We start from the raw sequence: 13,163 nt of genomic DNA on the forward strand, positions 1-13,163 counted from the left end.
GGTGACAAGCTGCTCGATGCGGGCGCTTTCATCCTTACCTTGACACCGAGACTGTGCCTGAAATGATAAAATTAGCAATGTACCGACTGACTGTTCATCCACATATTCAGCACCAATGAGGTGCTATAACTGCCAAACGTTTGGCCACACCTCACTGCGATGTCAAGGTTCCACAAACTGCAAAATGTGTGGGAAGTGCAAGCATGCTGCGCTTGACTGCATACCACCACCTATATGCGTCAACTGTTCAGATGTGTATGCTCCTATCTCCGAGAAGTGTCCCATATTCAAACAGCAGAAGGAGATCCAGGAGATTAAAACTCTGGATTCAAATCAGTGGCTTCTCTGGAGTTCTCCATCTCTTTTGCTGAAAAGGTGGCGAACGTGCAGATCACCTCGCAGAGTTTTGTTCCATTTACCTCTACAGAGCTAGCATCAACAAGTCACAGCCACCAACAGAAACAAGTACTGAAGGGAACTGAAGATCCCAGGAAGGTATTGTCACCTGACAGAAAGTGCGTTACTACTGACGTTGTCTGGGAAGAGCCATTCCCAGGAACGTTCGGCTGGGAAGTCTAGCCCTCCTTTCAGTGCTCGGACAAAAAAGGAGGAGAAGGGGAAGCCCCAGAGCTCCCCTAAGAAGTTGGAGAAGAAGTCTTCTCCAACTCGATCCGGGGTCACAGGTTTCCCGAAGAAGACCGGCAAGCCATCTGCTGGTTCTCCTCCTAAGAAGACAGAAACAGAGGGCAAGAATGAGAGGCCCTGATGCCCTCTTGCTCAGTCACGTTCTGGGGAACCCAGTTCTCTCAGGAAGAAGGCTTATCATTCCCATTCCGAAAGATCACCATCCACAGAGTACTTGGCCACCATGTGTCCCTCTGCTGAGGAGACAATAGCGACTGAACCACTCTTGGCGTGGATGATGATGATGATGATGATGATGACACAAAGGACACCAACAAGGACTGCAGAAAATGGATGATGGTAGTTCGAAAAAGGGCAAGCAGTTGCCCTAATTTTGTAGCGTTACAATCCACTCAATGGCACTATTGCTATGGAACTGTTGCCTAACTGAGTTACATCAGTTGATATCTATCTCTAGGGCCTCCATAGTCTGTGTACAGGAATCTCGTTTGAGACCTGGACACTACACGACTATGAGAGAATATTGCCTTTATTCTAAAAACAGAGTAGCTCTCGATGGCGCTGCAACTTGGGGCGTTTGTACCCTAGTCCGCTCAGCGACGAAGTACTGCTCCGTACTCAGCTAGATGCAGTTGCAGTTTGCACTCGGTTGCCAGTAATAACAACAGTGTGCAACGTATACATTCCACCAGACTGCGATCTTGAAATGCATAACTTCCAAGATTTGATCACTCAGTCACCTCCTCCTATTCTCTTGCCAGAAGACATGAACGCCCGTAACACGCTCTGGGGTTCTCCATCTTCCTGTGCTAGGGGGAGGATTCTTGAGCGATTATCAGTCAGTTCTATGTTGCGTGTTTGACACAGGGGAATCAACACATTTCGGCAGCGCATATGGCACATTCTCACACCTGGATGTCACCTTGTGCAGTCTTGCGCTAGTTCCCCTGTTATGGTGGCAAGTACATGATGACCTCTGTAATCGTGACCACTTCCGTATACTTCTATCTCTCTTAAATCAAAGACAGTGCAAGTTACCCAAGCACTGGTTACTTCAGCGGGCAAATTGGCCCGAGTTTTCTGTTGACGACCGCGTTTCTTCCATTACTACTGACATTCTGGCTGGTGCAGAGGAAACAGTTCCTTCCTTGTCCGATATCTCTCACCAGAAACAGGTTCCATGGTGTACCAACTAAAGCTCTGTGAGATACGACTGTGCATTTCTACCAATTAAGCGCGAAGCAGAAGCACATCATCTCTCATTCGCCTCTAATGCTTTGCGTTCATATAAGTCCCTTTCACAGAGTGGGAATTGTGAAGTGCACTCGTGCTATGCAGGGACACGGCTCCTGGATCGGACAAAATCCACAATCAAATGCTTAAACATTTGAGTGACCAATGTCTCAAGAATATCCTCTTTCTGTGCAACAGAATATGGAGTGAGGGAGTGTTTCCATCTCAATGGCATGAGGGAATTACAGTTCCCAAGCCAGATAATCCAAAATTTCTGGATAGTTACAGGCCAATATGTCTTACAAATGGCCTTTTTAAGCTGTTTGAAGGGATAGTTAACCGGCATCTTTTGTGGGCCATGGAAAAGGAAAGTATTTTGACTTCCTACCAGTGTAGTTTTCGCTCTCGTTGGTCTGCCATTGATCATCTGGTCAGACTGGAGAGCGCCATTCAGGAGGCCTTTTTGAGGAAGGAACACCTAGTCGCCATGTTTTTGATCCAGGGAAAGCTTACGTTACTACCTGGTGATATTGGATTCTCTCCATACTATACCAAGTGGGGATTTTGGGTAAATTTGCCAACGTTTATTGAGAACTTTATGTAACTCCGGTTCTTTCGAGTCCTCAAGAATGGAATGCATTTTCTCAATATTACGTTCAGGAAAATGGAGTACCACAGGAATCTGTACCGAGTGTCACGCTGTTCGCAATTGTCATCAACGGCATAGTCATTCATCGCTGTATGTAGACGATTTAGCTCTGCATTACAGCACTGAAAGGATGGCATTTGCTGAGAGACAGCTATAGCAAGCTATTAAATGAGTCGGCAGTTGGGCCCTGCAACATGATTTTCGATTTTCAGCAGTGAAAACCTCAGCTGCACAGTTCTGTCAATGTTGGCTTGTGCATCCTGAATCAGAACTCCGCCTGTGAAACAGTGCCTTACCAGTGGTAGACACCTGCAGATTCCTTGGTCGCCATTTTTATTCGAGACTAACATGGCAGCCCCACATCCATTGGCTGAAGGTTGCTTGCATGAAGAGACTTAACATGCTTAAGTTTTCTCAGCGGCACTTCGCGCTGGACTGACCGTGCGGTGCTGCTACATCTTAAAATGGTAACGGCCCTCTGCCGAATAGACTATGGTAGTGTGGCATATTGTTTTTTATCAAGATCTACGCTGAACCTTTTAGACAGTGTTCACCATAGTGGAGTTAGCCTGGCAACGGGAGCTTTCCGTACTAGCCTACTTGCTGAAGCGGGAGTTCCATCTTTACAAATAAGGAGGCAGTAGTTACTCCTCATGTATGCTGCCAAAATTCATGAAATTCTGCTACATCCAAGCTATTAATGCATCTTTAGTACCCAATACCACCAAGACCCGCCGAATGCCACACGGCCATTAGGGATTCGAATTGATAGCTTGTGTAGTGAATTAGATGTGGCTATCTGTGGTTGTCTTGAGCGGACGTCTAGTGAGGTACCCCCATGGTTAGTTCAGCAACTGGATATATGACTAGATCTACTATGTGCACCCAAGGTGAACACGGAAGTCTCTGTTCATCGGAGGTATTTCCAGGATTTTGTTCTCCAGAATCCAGCCGCAAGACAAGTTTTCACGGATGGTTTTAAGATCGGAGAAAATGTGGGTTGCTCTTTCATCACCGATAATATACGCATGAAGATCTCGCTTTCTAATGTATGTAGCATGTATACTACAAGCTTTACGCCATTTTAGAAGCTCTGTAGTTTGCACTGGGTGATGAAAAAAACCATTTTCTCATGTGTACCAACTTGTTAAGTTCTCTGCAATCTATTGACACCTGTTTCTCGCACCACCCACTGGTACAACAGATTCATGACCTAGCCAGGTTGTGTGATGTTGGCACCAAAATCACTTTCGCATGGCTTCCACGCCATGTAGGAATTGCGGGAAATGAATTCGCCGATGAGGGTGCAAAGGAAGCAGTACTTTTACATCCAAGGCCTATGAATGTACCTGCTAAAGATATTTGTTCTCAGCTACGTCAGGCAAACTATCTTGGCATCCTAGGAATTGGAGTGGCTAGCTATCCGAACTCCCCAACAAACTGAGAGCAATTAAAAACACAACAACCATGTGGCGGTCCTCTTTCTGGCTTACACAGAGAGAGGCCGTAGTTTTGTGTAGGTTGAGGATAGGTCATGGATGATTTACGCACTCTTTATCTCCCCAAGCATGTTCTTGTGGTGCTAACTTCACCGTGGCCCACATCCTCACAGACTGCGCTGGTCTCTCTGGCTTAAAATGGAACCTTGGCCTGCAGGACACACGGAACATATATTGTCATTAATTAATCAAGGGTATGTAAATTTCAAGTGTTCTGTTACTCAGGGAACTTACGTTCCCTTTTGATTCGTTAGTGACCTTTTCACCTTGATACAATATTTTGTACCATTTCATTGCCCTGATTATATTTAAATGAGATGTTACGACACCAACGTTTGCCATGCATCGTAATAAAATGACAAAGGTTATATAGTGGAGAAATACATTAGAAGAAAGTACAGACATACAGAATTAAATAGGCCGTGATTATGTTATAATAAAAGTACATACATATAGAATTAAAGAAGCCGTGAATGTGTCGGAAAGAATACAGATCTAACGAATCAAGTAAGCCATGGTCAGAAAGTAAGACATTCAGACCTATAAAACTCACGCGGCCGTGATTTAAAAAAATGCAGAATATTTTAAATTGTTAAAATGGCAAAGTGAACAATCACATTTACATTGAGCATTAGAACGAAGTTTTTCACACGAGAATTGTCACGTAAAGAAGGAGGAAGCTGTTTTACGGAAGAAGATTTGAAGGATAATTGGAAGAACGAGTAATATTATAAAGATATTATGCCAATCTACAAATAAATATCAAGGTTAACGAGGAGGAAAACTTTAAAAAGAGAAGAAGAATTAAGTTATCGGACACCAAAGCTCGAATTGAAAATTAACACGAGTGGAAAATAAAATATCGCCAACTCAAAATATATTTACGACAAACTAGAAGTTATCTAGAGTACTTTACAAGTCTTATAACTGGAGATTTTCCTTGAATTTTGATGGAATAACCTGTTTAAAAAAAAATAGAAATTAGACACAGGAGGATTTGTTGTGAGACTGAATTGTGGAACAAATGACGATGTTAAATATGTTTTTATCACATGGAAACGACAGCATCGAGATGAGTAACTAAGTCGGGGATGGGGCTGACAACTGATGGACGCCGGCCAGCTGATTCTATAAGCCCGAAACTCGTAGCCACTGCCCAGATATGACGCAGCCATCACCTCGAGCCAGGGAACCAAAGATGATCGAGTTGGAATCCAGTCCAGTAACGCCAGCAGATAAAAGTTAAGTTCCATGTAGTTTTATCTAATCAAAGTAACCATACTTATTTAACTTGAAGAAGTAGTGCGTTGATGTTAGTAATGTGATTTTATAAGGTCGACATTTATATCTTCGAGAACTGAATTCAATGTGCAGTGTCTTCGCAAAGAAATTATTATAATTGTCATAAAAACGTGGATGTAGGTAGTCCTCGATTACGTATATCAACATTCAAATGTAGGGATGCTTTTAGTCAATTGTGGAGAGTTTTGAAAACGATACTTCGACCATTGCCAAAGAAAAGTGCTATACAGAATATGATTTAATTCAGCTGTAATGTGGAATGGAAATAGATGGTTTCATAGGATATTAAGACTTGGTTATTGCCGGATCGTCATTGCATGTAAGTAAATACGAGCCTGCTACATTCATACATGTATTTCTTTTACAGGAAAATAGTGATTATGTGTATTTGAATAGGATTTAAACCCATTTATGCATCATTGTCATATGATAATGGAATATCAGAATAATATGCCGCTATAGGAGAAATGATTAATATTTATATGTGTAATTAAGAGTACATACGACGTAATGATGAGATTATAAGTATGAAAATTCTGAGGGACATGTTTGTTGATATAAATAATGTGGAGTTATAATGTTTACGATTGGAATATGAAGAGAGATATGTATTTGTGATTTATTGGTAGTGATTACGCGATGTGATACTAACCATAGGTTATAATTGACATGATTGCGGCATGATTTTAGTAGTGGTATAGGATATTTTGGGTTGATATGTTATTCATATGGTGAAATACGTTACAGAATCCGTAGGCTGATAACCATATACAGTCATCAAAATAAAATTTCCAAATAATAAATATTAAGGTGTAAACCCGATCGATATCTTCTAGGAGAATTTCACATGTTGTACTAAGTCCTGGTTGATTGATGTCGAAGCCACGATTTGATGGGAGAAAGCATCTTCATGATTTAAGTCTCTACCATTGACAAGTAGATAATTATCACCAACAATATTCTCTAGAATTCCATGATCTAGTGATTGAATTTAGATGCGATTGTGAATCTTGATAGATGTAAGACCTGATAGGATAATGATTAGAATTTATTAGACGATACCTACATTTTCTTTTTAGGAAAGTTATTTATCCAGTAACAGGTGAAAGTGATTGATTTTTTTTTTTTTAAATGTATCACAATATATTAAGAATAGCCATTTGAAGCTATGACATTTGGAACTTTAGTTTTTCTGCTAACGTTACAATTGAAAATCAAGCAAGGATATAAGAGAAGATTAATGACTTGATGAGAAGATAAATAAGCATATTTGATTTAATTCAGTTTTGATTTTAACCACACTTTTGACTTAATTCATACTTTTGATTTAATTTAATTTTGATTTTAACCACACTTTTGACTTAATTCACTTTTGACTTTATTCATTTTTGATTTTCTTCACTTGTGATTTTATTCACATTTTTAATTTTCTTGACACTTTGATTTCATTAATATTCAGCAAGATTCTTACTTAATGAGATTGATAGTTACGACATATGATACTTCGTAAATTTTTCTTTGCTTTTATTTAGTGAGAACCATATTTCTTTAACGAGATAATGATTTGATCTCAGTCAAAGACTTTGTTGATTTATCCTTTGAATGAAGATACGATGAATGTAATTAGATATTTTAATAATTGAATAATTCATCCCAAGGCAATTCATGATCATGGATAAAAGAAGAACTTAAACATTTAAATGATTATTATTGCAATTTGTTTCATTATTATAGCAGATTAGTTTAAGTTGAATTCTTGCAGGATTATTTTTGGTTGGATGAGTTTGAGTGATGATTTTTTATTTATATTTAAGGAAAAATGGAATTGCTGGTAAACTATAAGAGAGGATATGCGGGTCCCCAGTTGATCTCACATAAAAAATATATTTTATTGATTCATATTAGTTACCCCTGAGAGGTATCGCGTAGCAAATCAGAAAATAATTTGACGCCTACAGTGAAACGTGGAAAGGAGATAACCTTAATAGAAAATTATGAAGGCGCAAAGAATTTATTATTGACGGATTAATGGAGATAGATGTAGCTGCCGATACTTAGCATCATATTTAATGCGCGATCCATAAAATTGATTCCAATAAGTGGAGTAGTCTGAAGAGGAGGAGTAGCTGGTGCAATAAATTGGTCGCCCATCGTGGCACAATTAGAACTGTTGGACGGTGCAATTGTTTGTTCGTTTTGTAATTCAGTTTGAAATTCCTTTGTTTTATTTTAAACTAGCTGATGTACCCGTGCTTGCTACGGGATTCTCAGGAAGACTTACTTGTGGTTTCCCTAACTGAAGTCAACATAGGTCATTACAAAAATGTCAGTAGGAATGTAGCGATTAAAAGTAATGTTACACAATAAAATAAACGATCAAATGAAAAACTGCACATTTTCTCACTTACAATGAACAGTAGCCGATATGGTAACAATGTATAAGACATAAATGATCGGAAATATAATACTACATAACTAATGTAGTATTTAAAAGTTATCTAGTATTTATCGATACAACCACTAATAATATAATTATTTGGGAATTAAATTTTAGGCCTTCCCCTAAACTAGTATTTCTTTCAGTGTGAATAAAATTATTTATAGCCTAGATTATAGCGACTTACTCCCTGACTTTGTGTATCGATTTTCATTAAGATAGGACCATTAATAACATAAATATTTGAGAATTCCATTGTAGGCCTTCCCCTAAACTATCATTTTTCTCAGCATGAATACAATTATTTATGGCCTAGATTGTAGCGACTAATTCCTTGACTTTCCCTACCGATTTTCGTTAAGATATGACCATTGTAGGCCTTCCCCATAACTATCATTTTTCTCAGCATGAATACAATAAATTGTTTATGGCCTAGATTCTAGCGACTAATTCCTTGACTTTCCCTACCGATTTTCGTTAAGATACGACCATTAATAACAAATATTTGAGATCTAAATTTTAGGCCTTCCCCTGAACTACCATTTCATTCAGCGTGAGTAAAATTATTTATTGCCTTGATTATAGTGACTTATTCCCCGACTTTGTATACAGATTTTCATTAAGATACGACCACTAATAACATAAATATTTGAGAATTAAGTTTTAGGCCTTTCCCTAAACTACTATTTCAGTCAGCATGAATAAAATTATTTTTGGCCTAGATTGTAGCGACGTATTCCCCAACTTTGCATACCGATTTTGATTAAATTCTCTTCAGCCGTTTTCTCTTGATGCGTGTACATACATTCAGACAGATAGACAGACAGACAGACAGACAGACAGAAATTCCGGAAAAGTGGGCATGACATATAGAAATACCATCCTTTTTAAATTCTGAGCAATGTACAGGCAAAATTCTTACTTTATATATGTATAGATTTCTTTTCCTTTTTATTTGTTCAGAGAGGATTACCAGTTGTACTTCCTCTTAAAATAGAAATCACCATTACCACTGTTAGGCCTCTTTAAACAACAACCATCATCATCTTTATTCATCACCTTCCACATCACCGTTTTCACCACTGTCTTCCACTTTAATTTTCTCCTTCTCACTCGAAAAATTGTTCTCAGATTCAGGAACACTAATTTTACTGTCAGAATCAGTCAACAAATCAACGTCATTATGGGTACTGTCACACAGCTGTCCATAAATATCATCAGGTTCCATGCTGCAACTGGTGGACGCCATGTGGCAACAAATATCAACGTAGCAGCGACGAACTATCAAAGAAAAAGCAGCTTGGTTAAAACAAATTAACAGTAGATATCAGCACAGAACAGAGAAGTATCCAGGTTAAATACTGGGTAAAGTACGGCACATTGTATTTGTTTGGACAAGAATGTTACTTTAACTTCTTCTACTTAAGGAAAGTGTATCTTTCACTGACAGCATTCTGAGCTGTTACATCAAACATCAAACCATGCATAGTTGCCTTGCTGGCTGTCCTGTCACTTATTATGAGTGTTGCCTGCTCTTTCAATTGAACAACCCATACACATTGTCGGACATAGTATCGGACTTCACCATGAAAAATATGGATTGAAATTTCATTACATTTGTTTTGATAGTCGTAAATAGAATATTTCTTTATTGTGTACACAGGTGTTACGAGAAGCAGCCCTGGCTCAAGAAGCATCATGTCGAATTCAGAATGCAATTGCTTCAACAACGACGCCTTTCTAGTGTCGTCAGCACATAACAGAACTTACTACAAGAGGCCTTACAAGCAAATAATTCAGGATTCCTTTGTCATAGTAGCCTATACGGCATTATTTTTGCAGAAGAGTATTTAGAGACAGTATTGTTGTATGAAAGTATTTTAAGATCAACTAGAACAACATTGAAGTTCAGGAATTTTAGGATATTTTCATATATTACTGAGACACGTCTAGTTTGATAACATTCTATGGGGGGGAGTTGATGGACTGTTCACTGTATTATTTCCAGAATCAATAACAAAACTAGTCGTGGGTCTTCATCAATGGGCCTGGATGATAGCATGACAAGCATGCTAATGTTCTCTTCCTTTTGATATATTGTAATGGTGACTTAATAGAACTAGAGAATGAAAACAAAGACTCAGAAGAGCTACTTTCTGAAAGGATGTGTTACTCAACTGGAATCTTTCCCGTGAGGTATTTCTCTCCTGTTTTTTTTTCTTTTCCTTCTCTAGTATATTATGTTATTTTTGATATTACAGTGCCTTGTCTTCCATTTGCTGTAAAAATATGTACTTAAATGTTTATGTGGTAGAAGGGAAGATGGTATGGTATGTTGGTAGATATACTTGCATATACTAGAATCCTGTTGTGTCTCTGTTCAGTTTTTTCGATGCTCATTTCATTCATCACAAGTTGCATCTATGTACGTTATTTTCAACATACAGACTGTGTGTAACTTTCTGATTCTTTATATGGCAGCTACAATTGTGGAGAAAGAATGTGATGGCATGAGAGAGTGGGGCTGTAAACAGAGAGTGGAAGAGATATTTCCATAAGAAATTATGCTGTGCAAGTCTGAACATGAATAAGTTCACAAACTCAGGAACACAGTAATTTTAAGACAGAAAAGTTAAGATTATTCCTCATTTTGGAGCAGATTACCTGATTTACAAGAAGTGTTAGCTTTATCCTCACATCAAGGACTGTCATATTCAGTAACATTTCATTAAGACATTTATCTAGGGAACAAGGAAAGAAAACGTGTTGAATGAGAAAACATACAATTGAATAACCAATCACAATTAACTAGCAGGGATATGGAACCACTTTACCCTTCTTTTTTTTTTTCCTACATGCGTGCATTTTCCATTGTGTGTTTGTGTGTGTATATATATTGTACATTGAAAGTTGTATCTACCATTTCTGAAGATGAGAGGAGAGTATTAAAAGGTGTAAACAAACACCTTTTGCACTGGGACCCAGAAAATTGACATAATATTGTTGTTGTAGGTCACTATCTTTCTGAAGCAAATATATAATATTGAACTGTAAATTGTAGCCTTATGTTTTGGACCAGTGTATTATTAAACATTAATTTGTGGTCACACTCTTTGACTGAATTACTTGTAGGTTTCACTTGTCCATGTTAGAGAGAATGAATTTGGCTGGCAACTTGAATGCAACAACATTTCAGCAATACTCGGCATTGGTTTGAACCGAGTGTTCAGAGTCGAAGATGTGAGTTTTAACATTCACGTCAACTGTATGTACTTAAGATGTAGATCCTATCCACTTCGTGAATGGATTTTAATTTTTACTTCATTAGCAAGCGATTTCATGACTCTTTTCTTATCCATAACTAGTCTATCACAAGACAAATATGGATCGCGCTACTGAACTTTTCACAATTATATTCCTAGTCTGTAAGCAGGCTATCACATGACAAATATTCACTATCCTTTGCTGTACAGCTCATTGCTGAGTGAATTTCTAAATTCTGACTGGAATGCAAAATACAAGCACAAACAGTCTTGCTGGGTTATTCAGCATCCTCACTGCTGACTAGTAAACAAAACTGAACTTTGCCAAAGCTAACAGCTTGCTCCCCGAAGGGGCAATTTATTTATCCTGTGTAGTTCAGGAATTCACTACCCTTTCCTGTTACACTAGCCTGCAAAATAAAACTTTTTTTTGTGCGGTAAAAACTAAACTACGTGGGTTTTATGAATTTCTTAACGCAGAATTAGAGAAAAAAAATTAGTTTTGGCGAATCACGTCTGGTTTGGTAGCAATTTTACAAAATATTATTTTGTCCTTACGTAAAATTGTTGATACTTAGTATTGGTTAAATTTGATGTATTAATGTAAATTTCAGCTTGCAAAACGTAATCATATTTTTCATGCATTGAATATACATAAATGCTGCTTTGTAAACAAGTAGATAGTATGTATTATATTATTAATGTATATTGAAATTCGTGAAACTGAAGCATAATGCGCCTATTTAGTATCGACTGTACAGTTGCTTTTAAATTAATATAACCGTACCTTGAATAAAAATTACATGGTTAAACATACATAGTTTTGTTACTTACATTATGTGCAGGTTAGATTCACATCTCCGTCTTTTCCTGTTTTCCGTGGAATTTCCGGGTTTTTGAAGTTCTTGAATGATCTCTAGAAGGGTCGTCTCATGCAATCGACCAACAGTAATCGGCCATCATATTCACATCCCAACGTCCCTGATAGCGTCGTTCTGAATCTTTGAGATCCTGGTGAAATCTTTCACCTGACAGCTCCTAAATTTAGAGGGAATAATCCAGATGCGAAGCTAAGAAATGAAGCTTAAGGCTCATATTACAACCAAGTTCCTTAAACTTTACCTACATTTTCCTTACAATTTCTTTGTATTGAGGGTCCTTAATGTTGCCAAGGAATTTAGTCACTACATCTTTGAATGCGTTCCATGCCTCTTTCTCAATTTTGGTCATCGTGTCTGTAAAAATTTTATCCTTCATCTGTTTATGAATCTGTGGTCCATCAAATACGCCTTCTTTGATTTTTGCATCTAATAATGAGGGAAATTTAGTAGATGATTATTGGAAGCATAGGCTACTTTTATCTAATGCTTCGACATACAGTTTCATCAATCCAAATTTGATGTGCAAGGGTGGAAGTAGAATTTTTTCACGGTCAATAAGACTTACATTCAAAACATTTTTGGATTCTGGTTGTAGTTGTTTCCTTTCTGTCCAATTCACTGTATCCCAATGTTTATCCCGTGTCCTGCTATCCCATTCGCATAGGAAACAGGGAAATTTTGTATAGCCTTTTTGTTGTCCCAGCAACAATCCAATGATCTTCAAATCACTGCAAATTTGCCACCCATGCTCATGATATTTAATTTTTTCAAGCACCAACTTTAAGGTCTCGTATGTTTCAGACATTTTTGTGGAGTGTGCAAGTGGACGGATGCCAGAACATTTGTATTATGAAGCAAAACAGCCTTTAAACTTATTTTGGAAGTCAATAAAAACACTCCAGTTACTAGGATCATACTCTTTCTCTCCCAATCGATGTAGAAGATTTGAAACATCCGTACAAAATACAAGTTCATCTTCTTGAGTATAATACTTTCAGACTATTATCTTTGAAAGGAAACTGCTTTATCAGTCCATAATAAACATTGCATAAGGGCTGGGCTTTTAACATGTCTGATTATTCAAGTGGTCTAAGATGAAAGACAAACTCTCAACTGTCTTATCTTCAATCCTACATACCTCGCGGTCTATTGCTTATCTGGGGGAGTTTGTTATGAATTTACCAGGAAATCCCCAACTACAAAATGAAAATTTAGACAGCAATAAACCTATAATAAAATGCAAACAATAACAAA

General features: G+C 37.8%; 1 protein-coding gene across 8 annotated transcripts in view; it reads left to right on the forward strand.

Annotated features, from left to right (window-relative positions):
* Positions 1-13,163, forward strand: part of LOC136876377 (transmembrane protein 98) — a 239,580-nt gene that overhangs the window by 136,448 nt on the left and 89,969 nt on the right. For 3 of the 8 annotated variants that reach the window (XM_067150274.2, XM_067150273.2, XM_067150275.2), the window contains exon 6: positions 9,429-11,683. The exons of 2 other annotated variants lie outside the window; for them this stretch is intronic. In XM_067150274.2, the coding sequence (XP_067006375.2) occupies positions 9,429-9,509 (81 nt within the window). In that variant the 3' untranslated portion in view covers positions 9,510-11,683. Of the gene's footprint in view, positions 1-9,428; positions 11,687-13,163 lie in introns of those variants that run through there. 3 more of the 8 variants (XM_067150269.2, XM_067150270.2, XM_067150268.2) reach the window with 2 other exon arrangements.

This window comes from Anabrus simplex, chromosome 6 (assembly GCF_040414725.1).
Source record: "Anabrus simplex isolate iqAnaSimp1 chromosome 6, ASM4041472v1, whole genome shotgun sequence".
NCBI lineage: Eukaryota > Metazoa > Arthropoda > Insecta > Orthoptera > Tettigoniidae > Anabrus > Anabrus simplex.